The 21,090-nt window shown below is 35.6% G+C and overlaps 1 protein-coding gene across 3 annotated transcripts; it reads right to left on the minus strand.

Moving 5' to 3' along the window:
- Positions 1 to 444: 444 nt before the first annotated feature.
- Positions 445 to 20,844, minus strand: LOC106063617 (organic cation/carnitine transporter 2-like). 3 transcript variants are annotated; one of them, XM_056010067.1, is made up of 12 exons: positions 20,626 to 20,844; positions 18,525 to 18,745; positions 14,585 to 14,688; positions 13,978 to 14,104; positions 12,893 to 13,095; positions 11,327 to 11,495; positions 9,483 to 9,601; positions 8,995 to 9,129; positions 8,025 to 8,116; positions 5,070 to 5,190; positions 3,688 to 3,760; positions 445 to 2,958 (listed from the first exon to the last, which is right to left on the minus strand). In XM_056010067.1, the coding sequence occupies exons 1-12, from the start codon at positions 20,762 to 20,764 to the stop codon at positions 2,617 to 2,619; spliced, it is 1,845 nt and encodes a 614-aa protein (XP_055866042.1). In that variant the 5' UTR covers positions 20,765 to 20,844; the 3' UTR covers positions 445 to 2,616. The 3 variants fall into 3 exon arrangements, with proteins under 3 accessions (XP_055866042.1, XP_055866044.1, XP_055866043.1); XM_056010068.1 differs by having other exon boundaries at positions 2,659 to 2,953; XM_056010069.1 differs by lacking the exon at positions 18,525 to 18,745 and having other exon boundaries at positions 20,626 to 20,751.
- Positions 20,845 to 21,090: the final 246 nt, after the last annotated feature.

Here is a 21,090-nt window from a genome sequence, read left to right on the forward strand (position 1 = left end):
GTATTAGTTAATCTATATTTCTACACAGAGTTGCCCGCTGAGATGCGGACGTGATTTGTTGTTAACGTATTGGATACTTTTGATACCGCTGTTATGCGGATAGGATTATTATTTCTTGACTTGTAGCACTAACAAGGAGTGCAGTATATTGTTATTATTATAGTAAAATAAACTTCATGTTGTCTGCTGAACGGACTTGAGTCAGTCGTATAGTGTTTGTCTTGTCACGTGTCTAGAGTACTTCAGGAAGTAAGAACTCAGTATTACACCATTCAACGTTCATTAACAGTAATGATTAATTATTATGAGTTTACCAAAGCATACTAGCAAAAATTATTCATTCCAATATACAAGAACTTCATAAACAAACATCACAACATGTCCTAACAGATAGTGGTACAACACGCCGCACAATTACTAATAAAACAAAAAAAAAGAACAAAGTAAATTGAAAAAAGAAAGTTTTCATACTAACTCTATTCATGTTGCACATTCATGGACAAAAACAGATGGAAACAAGTGGAAACAAGAATAATATTACAAAATACTTCCTTTTGAAGATAATACCTTCTTTATACAAAACATGGAGCGATTATTTTACTAAAAAGAACGAATGAATCTAAGATTTAAATAAAAAAGGAACTATAAAAAGAAATACAATTAAATTTGGCTAGAGAACTAGAACAAATGTATTTTGAGCCGACTTTATGTCTTTGGATATTTCCGCATTTATTCAAGAGTTCAGAAGCATTTTGCTCATCTAAAGGACTATCATTAAAATAGAAAAAAAATTAATACCATTATACTGTAATGATCTTTTTGTTCATTTAAGAGAAAACACTTTGTAGCATTATGTCCTGGAATACTAGAATGTAAAAAGTAAAGTTTTCCTTTCAGGCCATGCGGTCTATAAGGCAGACGATGTTAAGGTCATTTATTTCTTCGGCCAATGGTTAACGATCAGGGTGTCATGTGGCCAGCACAACGACCAACAGCCTTTACTTTCCCCAACTAAATTCAGGTACACATTAGAGATGGATGCACTCAGGGGCGCCCTAAAAATCCCGAGATTCAAAATCCCAGTCTTTACCGAGATTCGAACCCAAGGACCCCAGGTTCAGAAACAAAGCCCTTATCCCTTAGGCACCATGACCCCCCCCCTCTCGAAACACTACAGCAAAAAATCTGCAGATCTTAAAGAGCTCTAATAAACATGCTTATTTTGAAAAGTCTTAAAATATTTAAGAAATAAAGCTTGTCTTCGAGTCCTAAGAGTAGTGAGGATTGTAGTATTTTCCGTGGCTGCGCAGCCCCAACTGTGACCTACATATTTTGCCACATCCAGGGCAAGCAGGTTGTCGTTTTAGATTTTCTTTTCGCCTTCTGCGTCTGTCCTCAGCAGCGGATTTTCTTTTGGTCTCAAATGTGTATCCCCCGGTCTTTGTGACTGACCTCCAGCTGTCTCGTTCTGAGGCCGCACTCAACCAGGTGCTCTCCTCCATGTTAGCCAGGGCAAGTTGGCGCCTAAGCTGGTCTTTGAAACATTTCTGTGGGGTTCCTATGTTACGTATACTAAGTTTTAGCTCATAAAAAAAGACTGCTTTTGGCATACGTTCGTCTTCCATACAGGATACGTGCCCTGCCCAGCATGGCTGTGGGACCATAAGAAGTCATTCTTTACTGTCCATACCGGCGTTCGTAAGGACATCGCTGTTTGTAGCGCGGTCTTGACACCGTACGTCCATGATGGAGCGCAAGCATCTTTGGTGAAAGTGCTCAAGTAGTCTTAATTGATTTCTGTAGAGTGTCCATGTTTCAGATCCATATATAAGGGTTGAGAGAACCACTGCCTGGTAGATATTGATTTTGTAGTCAGGCGGAAAATATATAATAAAAATATGTATATAAACCAGGTTGTCAAAAAATAAAATCACTTTAGACTATGTATGAGTCCGTTTTTGTTTTTTTTTAGTTGAAACTAAATCTAAAAAACGAATAATTGAAGCAAATAACTATAAAATCGTTGCGCACTTTAGGCCAGTGCATTTCGCACATTGAACACATCCACAAAGAGAAGTTTTATATCTCCCATTTAAGGAACGTCTGGCATTCCTAACCTAGTAATTATAAAAAAGATTTGTTTTATGCTGACTTACAACTGGGTTGAGACAGTACTATTTTATGATGACTCAATATTTAGAAACTTATGATTGGTTTGAAAAAGTACCACTTGATGATGACTCAGTATTTATAAACTTATGATAGATTTGAAAAAGTACATCTTTATGATGACTCAGTATTTATAAACTTATGATGGGTTTGAAAAAGTACCACTTGATGATGACACAGTATTTATAAACTTATGATGGGTTTGAAAAATACAACTTGATGATGACTCAGTATTTATAAACTTATGACTGGTTTGAAAAATACAACTTGATGATGACTCAGTATTTATAAACTTATGATGGGTTTGAAAAATACAACTTGATGATGACTCAGTATTTATAAACTTATGATGGGTTTGAAAAATACAACTTGATGATGACTCAGTATTTATAAACTTATGACTGGTTTGAAAAAGTACATCTTTATGATGACTCAGTATTTATAAACTTATGATGGGTTTGAAAAAGTACAACTTGATGATGACTCAGTATTTATAAACTTATGACTGGTTTGAAAAATACAACTTGTTGATGATTCGATATGAACGACATGAACAGAGACCTCATTGTGTGTATTGTTAACCACAGCGTGCTTGGAATACCAACACGGTAACAGTCGTCTACAGAAAGGTTTAGGTCTAGTTGCCTTTACTGTCATGACTCTCTCCAAGTCTTCCAGTGTGTGGGCTAGTTCTCTCCCATTGGTTTCTGGGAGATTCAGTATAGTGAAAGGCACAACAAGACACAACAGACCGATGATCGTGGTTGGGACCAATGGGAGACGTCTGCTCTGAAATAAGAACATGAGATGATTTTATTAAAATTCTCACATTTCTAGGCTCAATTAAGTTGAATTAGATTTGATTTTACAGTCGAGTGTAAGTAAGTAGGGGTCACGGGCAGAAGTTATTTGGAGATCCCTATATAATATCAGATGCTTTAATCAAAAATATTTTTAATAAAATTTAATAAGTTTATCTAAAAGAGTGTCATAATTTTTATTAAGAATTTAAGTAGCTGTAAATTTAATAGCAATAGTTTTTTTTGTTGTTTATTTAATTACGTATTTAATATGCATTAAGTTGTGTATTTGTTTGTTATTTTATTATAAAACGCCCACACCCTTTTCTTCCATTTTAAGGATTGGTAACCAGGACGGCGCAAAGCCTCCATTGCTTAAATGTATTCCACTAGCTTACCCACCTACCTTTCCACTAGCTTACCCACCTACCTGTCAACTAGCTTACCCACATACCAGTCCACTAGATTACCCACCTACCTGTCCACTAGCTTACCCACCTACCTGTCCAATAGCTTACCCACCTACCTGTCCACTAGCTTACCCATCTACCTGTCCACTAGCTTACCCGACTACCTGTCCAATAGCTTACCCACCTACCTGTCCACTAGCTTACCCACCTAGCTGTCCAATAGCTTACCCACCTAGCTGTCCACTAGCTTACCCACCTACCTGTCCACTAGCTTACCCACCTACCTGTCCACTAGCTTACCCACCTACCAGTGATCTAGCGTAGGGTGCTATCATTGAGCCAAAATAAGTTCCAACACCAGCTATTCCACAGCCTGTATTCCTTAAATAAAAAAGCAAGACAACATTTTTTATTTTTAACGCAATCATTGTTTTCTTCAGAGTTTTTTTTTAGAATTGTTTTTGTAAACCTAATAATTTTTTTTTAAAGGTTACTATAGAGTTTAAGAGAACGTGTCTTCACACACGGGTAAAAAAAGGATAAAAAATCTGGGACAATCCAAAAGATTTTGAGACATTATTTCCTTTTTCTCCCGTCAGCTGGGCCAAACTATGAGCCATACAGACAATGTGTCTGTTCTAGCATTGTGAATACTGTCGAGGAAGATGAGGGGTGTAACAAGTGATTCCAGACTTCGCGGACTTTTTTTTTACCTGTCCCTGCATATTTTTTTTTATTTCTATTGTTTTGGATCGTTCATAGGGCATAATGAAAGTGTCAGTAACTGTCCATATATAAGAGTTGCCTGGGTGGTTGTGTAGTTCGTTGCCCAGCTGGTTGGATCGCTTGCAACTCCAAGCTCTAGTTCAGTCTTTTAACTACAGGAACATGTTAACGTCTAAGAGAGGAGCAATAACACACTCTCCAAGGAGGCTCAACTCGTATATATAATTGATAAGGGACTTGATTAAACTATATAACCTATTTAAAAGTAGTACCTATGTGAATCATAAGATCAATTCACAAACATAGTGAGTGTTTAACACGGACTCTCTATCTTCAACAGGAAAAACGTTCGTATTCTAGCAACTCTCTACTAACTCTCAAAATCTTCTGTCAACAACTCTCTCTATATCTCCAGTCTCTGACTTCGATTATGACTAATTCTCTCATAGCCCAGTCAACAACTCTCTCTATATCTCCAATCTCTGACTTCGACTAGGACTAATTCTCTCATAGCCCAGTCAACAACTCTCTCTATATCTCCAGTCTCTGACTTCGACTGTGACTAATTCTCTCAGAGCCCAGTCAACAACTCTCTCTATATCCAGTCTCTGACTCCGACTCTGACTAACTCTCTCAGAGCCCAGTCACCAACTCTGTGACAATATCCGCACTTCAACTAACTTCAAATTTTAACACATTCACATGAACATTCTGACCAGGATCGCATCGCCTCGTGATAGCCAAAGTCAACATTTTAACAGTAAAACTCTCAATGTATCCCTACCATGAAAACACAACAACATGGTTTGTAACAGCTCCCTTGCTGCTGTAGATCTTGGTGGATCAAAGTGTTTTTAAACATTTTCTAGATTGAAAAAAAATATACTAAAAATTGATATTTACAGAAAGCTTCAAATATTTTTTAAAAGTATAAAACAAGAAAAGGATAACCAAAAAGACTAACCTCACCGACGTTGGAAATAGTTCTGTAACATACAAAACAACAGATGAGTAACTGACAGAGAAAGCCAATCTTCCAATCAAAGATGTAACAAGAGAAACCCAGTAGCGACCAGGGATGTTATCTGTAAGACAGCAACGTACAATTTTAAATTAGGCGATTTACTTTTTAATTCGAGTGTCTCCACTAGCTTGTAGTTCTGCAGTCGAGGTTCAAGTATAAAGTCAAAGTCAAAGACTCAAACAATGTGAAATAGGTCATGCTTACATATAAAAGAAGAGTGCGCAATGAAATAATGACTATTAATTCAAAAATTGAAACATAGTAGTCTCAAGTTAAAGGCAGATGACAAGTTGTTCAGTTGCAATGCATTATACCCTCAGAAGTAATAATAAATACAAGCGTGGTTCAAGTCCTCAATTAATTCAACTCTCAAAAGAACATAACGCAGAACAAATAAAAAATATAGATTTAAAACACCACAATCAATAAAAGTAAACCATCTGCAATAAATAAGCTCACTGATCCTAATAAAAATATAAGCAATAAATATAATTATTAGTCCTATTTACCTTCTACCTTATACCTTTACATCGAGGCAAAACGTCACGGTACACCTGAAAATTAACGTATGACGTGGTAACAAACTATTAGTCTCCACTGACCACAGGTTGTTTCGTCACAGGTGAATGTTCAAGCCTACTATGACAATTAGTCTCGATTTAACACTGAGGGAATTCATTTAACGCGTGCCCTCCCATTATTTTTACTTTTTCTATTTTACTTTGGCTTCTAGGAAATTAGGACTTAAACAAAATGCAGACTTTAGAAGTGTGCTGTGTCAAATTAGAAGCCAGTGTAATGTTCAAGCCACATCATGACGCCGTAAACACAACGTTTATCAAAGAAAATGGACGGAACAACAAAAAAGCTTCCAATGAACTTTTGAAGTACTTAGTAGGGTATACTAGTTGCAAGTTGCATACTAGTTCATAGACTCATGGGCGAAGCTAGGGGGGAGTTTCAACTTCCCCCCCCCCCCAGAATCTCACGGAAATGAGCTTAGCCAAGAGAGTTTTGAAGTTAAAACCTCTCCAAAAAAAAAAAATAAATACAGTAAATAATTTCGATGTGCGCAGCCAATGGGCTTATTAAGGCTAAGACCCCACGACCAATACAAAGAAAAAATCTGCAGTCACTTAATTCAATGAGAATAGCCGAAAGGTTTTTTTTTTTTAACCTCCCCCCTCCAATAATAAACTCATGCTCAAATATAGTTACCAATCTTATATAGTTCGTCCATCGTGGTTCGATGATGACCACTTTATCATCCAGGCTGCTGAGGGCTTTGCACTAGGGTTTTATGCCTCCTCATGTGGCTGGTGAGACCTATGTGAGCTCGTAAATGTTCGGCTACACACTGGGCAGGTTATTCGAGCTGGAGCTAGTGTCGTTTGTCTTGCTTTTCTTTTATGGCGTTTTTCTTCTCCCAGCGTTGTTCTTTTTTCCTCAGCAACCTGTGCGCCAGTTTTCACAGTGCGACGCCATGATGCTCTGTCATGTGCCTCTGTCTCCCAGGTGCCTGGGTCTATGCTGAACGCCTTCAGAGAAGCTTTGAGGGTGTCCCTGAAGCGCTTTCTTTGACCACCTTGCGAGCGCTTTCCTTCTCTTAGTTGGCCATACGAGTCGTTTAGGGATGCGGTGGTCTTCCATTCTGTAGACGTGACCTGCCCATCGCAGCTGGGACTGCATCAGGATTGTGTGGATGCTTTGCAGACACGCTCTTGTAGAGCAATGTAGTGAGGATGACGGCTCTATAGACCCCTAGCTTTGTGTTTGTGGTGACTTACCAATCTTATCATTCACTGGACATCATTAATAAAGTGCATGATGGCAGATCTGACCTTAGACTTACAATGTTTTAGTAACAGAGTAGCAGTATAATAGACTTATAATGTTTTAGTAACAGAGTAACAGTATAATAGACTTATAATGTTTTACTAACAGAGTAGCAGTATAATAGACTTAAAATGTTTTAGTAACAGGGTAGCAGTATAATAGACTGCCAATGTTTTAGTAACAGAGTAGCAGTATAATAGACTTACAATGTTTTAGTAACAGAGTAGTAGTATAATAGACTTACAATTTTTTAGTAACAAAGTAGCAGAATAATTCACTGTAGATACTTCAGAATATGCATTTTTTAAGTTTATAATACCACAAATAATGCTTGGCGCAAGGGCTGCAGCTCGGGCCACACTGGGGGACCTCTGACCCCCTACCAGCAAGGGCGGGGTTTCCACTGTTTTTCCACTAACTCAAGGAATAATTTCGAAGAGTAAATAAAAACGTCGGAAAGAATGAAGGATCAAAATGAACACACAAGATGTACACATAATCACACACACACATATATATATATATATATATATATATATATATATATATATATATATATATATATATATATATATATATATATATATGGCATTCGTTTTTGCCATTTTGTTTACGGAATTAATGGTGAATATTACTGAAATATAAAAATGATAAATATTAGCAAAATGTGACCATCACTGCTGTTCATGTGTAGTATCACCAGAGAATGCCGACCACGTCCGCCAAAACTGCTCTCTTTACCAAGAGGCCCGTATAAGACATTGGCCCCAAATCACCCCAATAGAAAGAAAACTATATGGAGAGCTCCCTGATTTGGAAACCACTGCGCAGTTCATCTCATTTATTGGTCTAGTCATCTGAACACTCCAACATAACAATGAGAACGAAGAAGAAGAAAAAAAAACTGCTGTTCACAAACGATATTTAAAGTATATGCTAATGTATGTATGATTTTGTGCTAAGCGAAAACTAGCTTGAAAAAAGATACACTGATTTAAATGTCGACTGTGAAGTTTCTGAAGCATGCAATAGTTTAGGTATTAGCTAAGTTTACCTTACCAGACAATGGGGTGTTCGAGAGAACTGTTGATAACAATAACAAGACTCCCGCAAGGATTTGAAAAATGTAAATACATTTCTTTCTTCCTATCCTGCAATATATATATATATATATGAGAAAAGAGAGATGCCGAAGAGGGCAGACAGAGAGAAAAAGAGATTCAAACTGAAAGAAACAGTAATAGAAAAATTGAGAGAGAAACAGAGTGAGGGAGAGAAAGAAAGATAATCTGAAAAAGATTGTAAGATAAAGATTTAGTTAATAAAACAAAATTAATTAATTACGATTATCTAAATAGTTAATTTTTTCGGTGTTTGTTAATTCAAGGGTTGTCATTGTCAGTGAATAATTATGCAAAGTTTCATCTTCATCAAAAAATGCAATGTGGTAGAAATGACGTGTTCACTATTTAACCCCTGACATACGAATTGAGCTAATATAAGCTTTGTAAAAAGAAAATAAGACATTTTTCCGATATAAATAATTTCCTGTGCAATTTAATATGTAGAGGTTCGATCAGTTCACTTTTTATTGCTAAAACATTTTTTTTAGAATATTTACCAAATTTCTACTATATTGCTACTGCGCATGAACCTTTTTTTTATCACTTCCGATACATACTATTTCCTTTTCCTTGTTAAGACTATTTGAAATTGTGGAGCTTGGGAAAGGTGGCAGTAGGTTGTTTTATTGCTCTGGAGTAAAAAGAAAATGACTTCATAGTGAAAATTAAAGATTAAAAACTGTTTTAGATATATTTTCTTTGATCTGCTCGAGCCTTCCATCAGCTCGATCGAGCTTAGTAACTATATTTATATTTTTAAAAACCTGTACTATTTGAATGTACAAGAACGCACTAAAGTGCCACCTGTTTTAAGGAGTAAGATTTGGTATTGACAAATGTTTATTTATATTTTATTTATCCATTAATGAAGATAGACTAGTTCAAATAGAAGAAAAGGTTCTGACCTGTTTATTAAAAAAGAAAATAAAACAGTTGCCGGAAACTCCGTTACAACGCCCAGAACAAATCCAAGGTAAAAATCTTCCCTTAAATTGGGTGACATCATCAGGAGACCTTCGTAGACCATAGTTACCGTAAAGCTGGAATGAATAGGGTTAAAGTTCAGTAAGCTCTCAATTGTGTAAGCTATTTATCTGATAGTGTTATTATGGCTGGGAAAGGATTACCAGCACCATAAACACATTTTTTTTTAAAAATCAGAACTACTTAAGCGCTATTCGTTCAGCCTTATTAAACTTGGTTAATTATTATTATCTTTTTTTTTTTTTGTTTTTTATCATCAACCCGCTATAGGCTTGAACTAAGCTGTGATCATCTATCTTCAATTCTGAAGGAACTTCCAAAACATAAAAAAAAAACAAGCTGAAACGATAAGAATGTTTCTATAAATGAGATATATATTTGTTTTCTATAGTCTGAAATGTTGGATCACCTTAGAAAGCTTGAGATCAAAGTCAATTTCAGCAAATGTCTGTTTTTCAAGAAAACCATCACATGATCTTCTTGCTTTGCCTTCTTCGTACCATCACCACTTTGACCAGCACCTGACAACTTCAGAAAATTTTACACGTATAGTATGAAAGATTTAAAGGAACATTATTTTAAATTATTTTGGCAAAAGATATAACAGTCAGATAGGCATAAAAAAAAGTCTCACTATTAGGTTCTACAGTGTCTTTAGTTGTTTTACACATATATTGTATTACATATAAGGCAGGCAACTCAAAGAAGTTTTACAGTAAATAAATAAGTGTTTCTATTCACTAGGACAAACACATAACAGCCTTTTATATTCCAAGAGTCTTGTTTCAAACTCTACCAGTCCTTTCCCCAGCAAACCTGAATACAGACCAACGACAGTCTTCCCGGCTTCGCTCCAGTCCCTACAACAGTCTTCAGGCAGCACAGAGGACGGCTCCTTTGTTCCTTACAGTTCCTACAATTCCAAATCTCTTAATGCCAATGTAAACACAGTTCTCTCTTCTATCCCAGCGTCTCCTGTTCTTGTCCAATAGTGCGCTCGTACGCACCTCAACCATAACAATATATTAATGAACAATAAATGTAATAATTAGAATTTCTACAGGAAATATAGGAAATAATTTATTTTTAGGGGGAGGAGGAAATAGTAGATGGAGAAGTGTGTTTGTTAGTAAGTAGTATTGCTCTTAGGAAATTGTATTTCATATTTTTTAAAATACCGAAAGTGCCGATGTGTGTTCGTATAATAGTTTCAATTGAAAATATTCGCAGATCTAATTCACATCTATACAAAAGAAGTAAGTGATTACTGTAACAGTAAAAAATTTAACCTAACCACATAATTCAAAACAAAACATATAATTGACCTTCATGTTTATATTGTTATTGAAGGTGTTTTTACCACTTTGTGCCGACGTTTCGGCCGGACAGAACTAAATCGCTGGCTGGTTGTGACCCGCAAGACGTATTTTGGGCATCACTACAATAGACTTAATATATAGCAATAGATAGCCCAGACTAACATTTATGTTTAGTGCCATGGTCTCACATCAGTTATCACCTTGATAAACATCATTCATCTTTTAAAGTGCTCCCTCATTGAGTTGCCTCCCTTTACTTCGTCACATTATCTATCTATCTATCTATCTATTTATCTATCTATCTATCTATCTATCTATCTATCTATCTATCTATTTATTTATTTATCTAACTATCTACCTATCTATCTATCTATCTTTTTATCTATCTATCTATCTATGATAATCCATTTATCTATCTTCGATTTCGAAGATTAAGGATTATTTCAGTAAGTACTCAAACCTAGTCACATCAAAAGCAGACAAAGTCCTTGACCGCCACAGTTCTATTTATGATTTTATTTCGACTTCTGAGAACTCTCTCTCTCTCTCTGTCTCTGCCTGTTATTTTCTTGTATGCCAAATAGGGCACAATGGCGTCTGAATTTATTTTTATAGCGCTTCTGGGAGGTACTTCCATTACACTGTTCTACTAAAAAGAAAGTTTGCCTTTTGCATGTAATTGTCCACCATGCCTTATAAGTGTCCAACTCAGAGCAGCTGTCGAATGTAAAGTAAGGTATCTAGGTGAGCATCACCAGCCTCAAGCAGGACATCATCATTTATAAGGTAGTCTTGTCACTTACTAGTATTTAATTCTAGCTGATATTTACAATTATATATATATATATGTTTTATATATATATATATAAAAGGTATAACTTTATATTAATACACTAGAAGCAGAAACATAGGGTGAAACTATTTTGAATGTTACCTGAGTATCAGGGCTAGCATAACTTTCAAATTGGACAAAGTTGTTCTTTAGAATATTCGAAACGTTTTCATAGTTGACCTTATTGATTCTGGCGATTTTCTGCAGTAAAACTTCAGCTTCTTTTAACTTGTTGGCAGCGAACAACCAAGGCAATGATTCATCTGTTACCCTGATCAATTACAAAAGGCTGAATAAATAGATTTTCAGAAAAAAAACAACCTTTTAAAGACATTTTATAAAAGAATATGCAGATAGAAAGTAAAAAACTAAAGTTGCCATTTCGGACTTTGCGATGTATAGGGCAGATGATGTTAAGATCATATGTTTCTATGGTCAACAGTTAACGAGCAGGGTGTCATGTGGTCAGCACAGCGACCAACCGCCTTTACTTTCTCCAACTAAAGTCAGGTACCCATTAGAGTTGTGTGGACTCAGGGGCGCCCTAAAAATTCCGAAATTCAAAATCCCAGTCTTAAGCGAGATTCGAATCCATAACCTCATGCTTGGAACCAAAGCGCTTAACAATTCAGCCACCATGCCCCCCTCTTTTTTTATGCGATAAATTTTTTTATCCGACTTGTCCTGAACATTTTTACACCTGAATTTTATTCCGTTGCCGCCCGACCGATAGCCAAAGAAACAGGTGACCTTAACATCATCTGTCCAATATATTACTAGGTCTGAAAGGAGAACTTTCTTTTTTTCTTTTTTTTTTTTTGATGAAGATGATGATCTGTAGGCCTAACTGACATATTTTGAAGCAACTTCGATAAGATGGAATGGAAGGAATATTCGATGGTCCTCTTCTATCTAACTATTGATTTAGAGAACTTTTTTTTGAGGGACAATTTTGTACTTAAAAGAAAATTGTGAGTAAGCCAGGGATGTGTGCCTCTGTGATATCAATATGTAAACCCTCTTTATGAAGTTTTACTGTTAAAAGCTCGTCGTAATGATTTTAGCTGCATTTCCACTTGTTACTTTATGGAATGTCAGGTGGGCCTGGGCAAACGAGCCAAGGCTTAAAAATAAACAACCCTAACAATAATGTCCCACTAGAAATGTGTATTTTGATCGAAAAAGAATTATAGAAGTACTATTGCTAATATAAAGTCACTAATTTCTCAAATTGTATTACTATAAACTTTACGTTGTTAAGTACAAAGAGCAGATGTCAGAGAATTAAATTAAAAATAATAATAGTAATAATAATAATAATAATTAATAGAAAATAGCTTCACTGCCTACTTTAAAACCTTACCACCTACTGGTGCAGATGATGAACATATTTTTGAAGGTCCACGGGATTTAATGTAGCTATCAGAACCAGATCCGCATTTACTTAAATAGCGTATGTACACTTTGTATAGTCCTAAAAATACCATTCATTACTGGGGTTTGAATTTCGATAACCTTCGCATTGGAAGCCAAGCGCTTTACAACTCGGCCTCCTATCTCCATACTAACTCAAGCAAATGAACAATTGTGAAATCGTCTTTCCACTTTTGCAATCCAACTAATAATGAACTAATAACAAGTAACAAGTGAAATGAACAAGAGACTTACCACCACAGTACGACAACGTAGAGAGAGATCAGAGACAAGGTGAGCTGAGTATAATGCCAACTGAGCTGCCTGGTCACGTAGGCAATGAAACAGAGAAACAGCAGGGATGTCGACCACAAGAATGTTTTCAGTTGTTCAACAATGGCTCTGCGTTCTTTTGGTAGAAGTTCAAGCATCAGGATAACAGAGACTTGATAGGAGCACTGAAAAATAAGTGTGGGTATGAGTGGAAGAGTAGGGGAGAATACAATTTTGTTTGCGCTGTCCGTCTGTCACACTTAGACCGCATCACAAAAGAAAATCAATAGTGATTTTTTAAAAAAATCCATTTCACTTTCTTCTGTATCGTGTTCCAAGTGATAATACTCAATGTAATCATTAAACGAATCCATTTGTTTTACAAGCAATTTAGAATATGTAATACACACACACACACACACACACATATATATATATATATATATATATATATATATATATATATATATATATATATATATATATATATATATATATATATATATATATATATGTAGATTTACGTGTCTTGTTTCAGGTCTCTTTTTTATATAGCCTGAATCGGGATTGTGTTTTGTGCCGAATATTAATTTTCTATATATATATATATATATTCGATTCTACAGGAGACAAGGACATGACTTTAGACTTACAGACTTTTGTCCAACGTTGTCATTTTTAAAGTAAGGGTTTTGCACGGAATTGTTTTTTTTTTTCGTCTTGAAAATAAAGGTGGTTGGATTTTAAAGTAAAGGTGGTTGAAGGTTGAGCTGGCATCGTAATACAATGGTTAACCCAGAGGCTTAGAAAGATATGAGTTTACATTATCTTTCCTACAGATCGCTGGGTCTAAAACATTTAACTTCTCAAATACACAAATAGTTCAAGTCTACTTTATTTTTAAAGCCTAAATAATGGATTTTTGTGTGTGTGTGTATTGATTTTGTTGACACAACCATGTCTTGTTCTATAAAAAATGTAAAACAATGTTTAGATGTAATTATTCTCATGTTACTGTTTCTCAACACTATTATTTCTACATTGTCTTTCCATAATAAAGTACTTACAGCAATGACAGCTCCGCAAGCAAACTTTAAAACTAGATAAACTGGGAAGTTTGGGGGAAAGGAACAAGCCAAAGTACAGACTTGGAACAATAAACTGGTCACGGTCAAAACTTTTTTTCTTCCATGGCTGCAAATAAAAAATAGAAAACCATTGGTGAACTAACAAAGTAATAGTAAATAATGTATATATTTATATATATAAATAAAGTATATAAATTCATCTATCTCCCTATCTATCTATCTATCTATATATATATATAACAAAATGAAAATTTTATAACATTGTAGTTCATTTGCATAAACAATGTTTGATATTTACAAAACCTTTCTTTAACAGTTATTAATAAGCCTACTTTCCAGCAGTGAATGAGGGTATCTTACCTTATCAAATTTACACAACAAAATGTAAAAAATTAAGGTTGTTGTGAAAGATATTTACAAGTACTAATTAGAGGAGTCTAGTTAACTGAAGTACCACAGTCCATTCTCACCCTTTTAAAGAAAAGTTATTTTGAGTCTCTACACTGAAGACGCTTAAGTCATTAAACTAATTATTCTTTAAACTAGAAGTTAATCAAGGAAGAATGAATTCAGTAGCCCAGCTTACGTGTCTGCAAAACGTGTGAAAAACAAAGAGCCGAACATTTGACCTCCAACGTAGACAATTTGAGAAACATCGGACAAATACTGATCATTGCAGACTAGATCCCACTGAAAACAAAAGTTACAATAACGTGAATAACTGTTTTCTTATGTATTGTATCCTTATCTTTTAAAGTTACAATCAGTTTGTTTAAAAGAATTGTATATTTCTACAGGACATCGGAGACTTCTGTTCAGGAGGGTTTAAAATAATATGTTTAGAATGTCATCTTACCCCGTATAATGTTTCTTTTAGAAATGTCAGTAGTTTTAATAACCTCAGAGATATTATCTTAGGTGAGGGAATCAGACCTGAGCTATGGCTCGAAGCCCGAATTGCACAGTCCGCAGTAGAACTTGCAAAAATCAAAAGAATGTGGAAAGACAAAGGAACCTCGAAAAAAATCAGAAAGATACACTCCTTGGTCATGACTACATTCTTAAAACTTGCGAGTCTTGAACGCTTACTGAGGACGCTAGAGAGGAGGATCCGAGCAATGAAATTAAGATGCTACCAAAAGATTCTAGGTATCACATTTACAGACGATCACAAACGAAAAGATCAGAGACAGGGTTACTGCAGTGATCGGACCACACCATGATCTGATAACTAGTGTCAAAGTAAACGCAAACTAAAACTCTATGGCCATATTACAAGTTCTTCGGGGTAAGCAAAGACATTCCTTCAGGGAACAATTCCAGGAAAAAAAATAGCAGGCATAGAATGCATAGAATGCGATGTGAAGACAACATAAAAGAATGGACGGGCCTGCCATTGAAAGAGCTAAAAGCAAAAGACAGAGAGGAATGGGGAAAGACGATCAACAGATCTGGTGTGGTGCCCTAACGGTTCGACAGTTTAAGAGATAGGTGAAGGTGAGAATAAAAGGACATCATTCAATTAATTTGAATTTTTTTTTAGAAAATACCTCTAATCAAGTCAATCGTTCATGAAGAAATCTGGGTGAGTAGGGAGTCGTAAAGCTTATCTCAAAAACGGCTCTAACAATTTTCCTGTGAATTCTGTTGATGTATATCGCTGAGAAAACAATTACTAGCTCGTTGGCCACACGGAGAAAACTTTAGTTTATAGTTATTTTTAAGTAAATAAAATAAATGTTCATTTGGCAGGAGACTATATCTAGGCCTAGAGCCAACATGGCGTAGTCAGCGTATCACCGTAATTATGAGATGACAGTAAATTTAAAATTGCTTCAATTTTATTGATGTTTATAAGCTTTGATTACTTTTTACGTATACATTTTCAAAATTATATCTAGATTCTAAGATAAATCGATCTAGACTAAATCTCAAGAGCTCAAAATCAATACTTTAGGTCTAGTGTGAGATGTAGATGTCTATATAATGAACATATCACTAAATAATCGTACAAATATGTATATCTCACAGGCCGAATCAGAAACTATCCATGTTCTAGCAGTTGACGGTGTTACGGATACCTAAATTAACCAAAACGTTTTTTAATTTTTTTTTAATTATATTATTATATTTGAATTTTAATAATGGAGGTGTTGTGTTTTAATATATTTATTTTTTTCAAAATGTTTTTCTTGGGCTTAAAATCAGTGACTTTCAAGAAGAAATTATTTCGGATCTGCAGAGTAGGATAGGAGCATATGTAAGTGAGATGTAATAGCATAAACATTCTACCGATAGGTTAATTTTGTGTATATTGCTAGCTAGTGCCTATTAACCGAAACAAAGAGTGGCTTAAAGTTATAAAATTTAATTTTTAAAATGAGTTGGGATTGAGGGACCCCAGATAGATCTGGGTATGGAGCCATTATAGTCTACCCAGACCGGCCAGAACAAGACTGGCTCTCTGGACCATGCTGCTTCGCTGAATGCTCCATGGACAGCCGAACTAACAGGCAAAATTCGGCAGTGGGCGCCGCAGATTACATCCACCGAGCCTTTGGAGTTGTCTGTCGTTTTAACAGGAATAATTCGGGCATTCGAGGCTATTAGAGCCCGAATGACCCAAAACGAAAGTAGCGCAACTACAGTTGTGTTAGTAACCGACTCTCGCTGCAGCCTCCTAGCTATGGATTTCGGCGGGGGAGGGTCGCCCGTAATAGAAGAGGCAGTGGGCGCCGCAGATTAAATCCACCAAGCCATTGGAGCAGCCGTTTTAATGCAGTGGGCGCCCTCACATTGCGGCGTGAGGGGCAATTAAACGGCAGACACCCTTTCACGAAAGAGAGCTTTGGCAGCCACAGACCTCGAAGCACCATGCAAGTTTTTTTACAAGCTACGGCACAAATCCGAGAAACTCATTCATGAGAAGTGGTTAAAGTCCTGGTAGGAATCCGACAGAGCACATAGTGTCATGCAGCATATGAGTCAACCAGTTCGCGACGATTCGTGTTGGCGGTTAAAGAGGTCAGAATAAGCAGCACAGTGTAAGACGGAACATTGTTTTGTAGAAGCATACTTTGTCCGGTTTCTTCCGAACTACGACTCCCGATGCCGTCACTGGGGAGAGAGCGTCAAAATAGTGTCGCATATCTTGTACGAGTGTCCCCAGCTCCGAGAGCTAAGGGGGACGCGTCTGAGAACGGAAATGTGTCTACAAATTGGAAACTTGCCAATAAATTGTGTAAATATAATAAAGCCAGTTTACAGAAATATATGAATGTGTCCTAGAAATAACAAACCAGCGACTAAAATAATTGTTGGCTGCCTGGTTGTGCCGTTTGACGCTGGACTGTCGTTAGGACTTATCGATAGTCCCGGGTTCATACCCTACCCGCTCCATCCTTCGTCCTACTGTGGGAGGTTTGAACTAGGAAGTAAATGTAAAACACTTTACAAACACTAAAACAGGGGTTCTCAACCTGCGTGTCGCGACCGTTTGACGATTTGTCAGGGGTCGCCAAAGACCATCGAAAAAATGGATTGTTTTGTCTATTCTTCTATTGCTGTGTGTATTTGCGGGGGGGGGGGGCATGGATGTCGCGGCAGGGTGGGGGATTGTAAAAAGGGGTCGCCAAGCATAAAAGGTTGAGAACCGCTGCACTAAAATAATTGTGTCGGCATCATAAATAATTGAATACGTGTACCAGGGTACAGATTTCCAGAAAATATTTACAAGTGAAACAAGTGATGTTAATACATGTTCGTTTGATATCGATGTGTCGAGTTGATACTGAGATGGGTGTCGTTGATACGTGGACCGTTTATACATGCTCGCTAGACGTTGATGTGTGTGGAGCTTATAAAGTTAATTGTGTGGTTGATACGCATGGAATTAATACAGCTACGTGTGTCATTGATATGCCCGAACCTGATAAAGGCACTTGAGCGGATGATACGTGTATAGTTAATGTATGTACGGGCGAGGCTGATACAGATACATATTTAATTGATACAGATACCGATTATGTTGATGCGCAGCCGAACATTCCTGGCTCACATAGGACTCACCAGCCACATGAGGAGGCACAAAGCCCCAGTGCAAAGCCATCAGCCCCCTGGATGACAAAAGTGGTCATCATCGAACCACGATGGACTAACTATAATAATAATAATACGTTGATGTAATTATTGAGCGGAGTTGACATACATATGGGTAAAGTTAATATGCATAACAGGCGCCTCTAGAAATATGTGGATGGTGTTTATACAGGCATCTCTGACAGTGACAAACGTTATTGTCACAGTAACAGGTGGCGTTGATACGAATATGAGCACCTAAGAGCAATGTTTTCGCTGATTCGGTGGCTGTTAATACATTTTCTGTTGGTGTTATAGCAGGTACGGCTGGTGTTAATACAGGTACGGGTTAACGGCAAGATTTAATTGAAATAAATCTTAGTCAGTCTTAAAATCACTGACTTATTGAATACGTGACAGAGGTTACTATATTTTAAACACAGATTTACCTCAGTCGCAAAAGACGATTGATCGTCATCATTATAAGTGTATCCCTCAACGCAGTGGCTTGTAAAAATCACGTGACTACCGTTGTTTATCTCCACCGTGCATTCACCTAGCGTCACATTGTAGAGAGAGACGTTGTCAGCAGTCCAGACGTCATGTATAACGTCATCAATAGTGACGTTCAAACTAACTGGTAATCTGCATTGATGTTTTACGGACTTTCCTGTTGTTGTTATTTTTTTTACAGAAAATAAAAAGTATACACATTTAAACACTTATGTCAACAGATAACATGTCGCAATGGAGAAGTATCTATTTGTCCAAAAGAAAAGATTATTAAAATATAATGTATCAACTTTCATTTAGTTCACATTTGCCGTATATAACTATTGCAGTTGATGTATATAATATCAAACACCACATCGTTGCTTTAAATAATATTTTAATTAAATGCATATTAAATAGATTTTTTCTCTTTAAAAATATAAAAAATCCTTTAAAAAAAATATATCGAAAGGGGAAGAACTCCTTTGTTGAAACTATATCTACCAAAAATGTATCATTTATTTCCTTATTTAATATTAAACAAAATAATTAATTCCAAATAATCAATCGACTAATTGAGTATTTTTTGTTTGTTTATTCATTCATGTTTTCTTAGGTACAATAATTATTCTTTTCTCATTCTATTCTCATTCTTTTCTCATTCTATTCTCAATCTATTTGTCATTCAATCTTTTGACCCTTTGGTTCAGAATCAGAGTGCTGTACCACTTTCCTTCACCAGTCAGTATAGTCACGACACAAAATCTGTTCAACCTTGGAATTCATAGACTTACAATCTCTATGTGTACCCATCATGCTATCTCTTTGTTTGTGTGTATAATACCGCTATTCCAGTCAGAACCTTCAGGAACCTGCATGGAACCACGGTCTCAAAAAATGGCTTTCAACGATTTTCCTAGAAATTGAACATTGATAAAATCTCTGAGAAAAGAATTACTAGCTCGTTGTTCCCAAGGGGGGAGACACAAGTTTGACGGTTATAAAAAATAATAAATGTAAATTTGGCTTGAATTCTAGACTTGAAATGGCTTAGATCATAGACTTATATTATACTACACTGGAAACCGGAAATAAATTCTCATCCGCGATTGATCGATTCACAGACCTATACATATATAGATTTTTATGTACGTAAACTATTTTTCAAACTCTAAGGGAAGTCGCCCGAATAAAATCTTTGCTGTCATAGAAAAGTAATGATCTTTAGTTTTCAAAGTTTAGAAATAATGCAAAATTTAATTCTCGGATATTCACTCAAATATATGAAACAAAGCCATTTCCTGTTTGTTTCCATTGAGATAATGTTTCAAAATCCTAGATCAAAATAATTCATGTTGATTTAAATAATCTCATGTACATTTAAATAGATTGATTACCTAGATCTTTCTAGATTATGTATCTAAAAATTCCAAAATAATAATTATGAGACGAGAGTACTCTTTTTTCTGATGTTCAATTACTAGATCTAGATCTAAAAATTAAATTATATGTTACATAGGTTAGGGTTGAAAAAAAAAAATACTTTTTTTTACTACTTTACAAAAAAAAAAAACCCTTGATCCAACTTTCTAAAAAATTTTCACGGATTTTATTTGTAGTGTTAAAAAATCTCCATGTCCAGTCTAGATTAGTATATATAAGTCTATGGCTTAAATCTAGAAACAACATCGGTTTTCAAAAGACTTCTTCAAAAGACTTTCGCGTTCGGGAATTTTCGATTGTTGGAAATTATTGATTCAATTAATTTGCAGAAAAATTTTGCGCTTAGTTTTTGTCATTTTTTGTAGAATGGGGCATGTGCACACGTAATTAAGTGCCAGATTGAATTATCAAATTATGTCAAACTACAGTGTAAGTTTCTATTGAGTAGGAACTCTAGTAAATGCACAATTGGATTTAGAGAAAATTATCCTCCTTTATAATATAACTTAATATACATTTACTTAAGTAATTTCTAGCTATCTTATTTAATTTATGTAAATTGACACCAAAAACAAAAATGGTGATTTTAAGACTTCATGAACTAGATGACATTACCTAGAAACACAACTGACATGAGATGTAGTACGAAGACAATGACGGACATCAGACATACTGCACATCTACTTTTCTGATAGAATCCATTCCAGTCAAGTGAAGCTAACAAGACGTCTACGATCTCTGTCTGAGACAACATGGATGGATTTCAACGATATCTACTCAAAGTCTATTTTAAAACTTTTTAAAACGTTTTATTTTCAAACTTCCTGTCATTTAAACACCACTCTTATGCTAGTACAAATGAAAAGAAACCCTTTCAAAGATGTAGATAAAGATCTTTATTGGATCGGTGCATCTCAAATTATTACCCCGTTTTATCTTCATGAGCTTTAATTTCCTATATAGGAAAATTCATTTTATATCAATTTATTAATGAAATATCTAAACTTATTATTATTATTATTGTTATTATTATTTGTATTATAATACACACATAATTTAGGAAAATGAAGGTCTATTTGG

The sequence above is a fragment of the Biomphalaria glabrata genome, chromosome 14, assembly GCF_947242115.1.
Source record: "Biomphalaria glabrata chromosome 14, xgBioGlab47.1, whole genome shotgun sequence".
In the NCBI taxonomy this organism is placed as follows: Eukaryota; Metazoa; Mollusca; class Gastropoda; family Planorbidae; genus Biomphalaria; species Biomphalaria glabrata.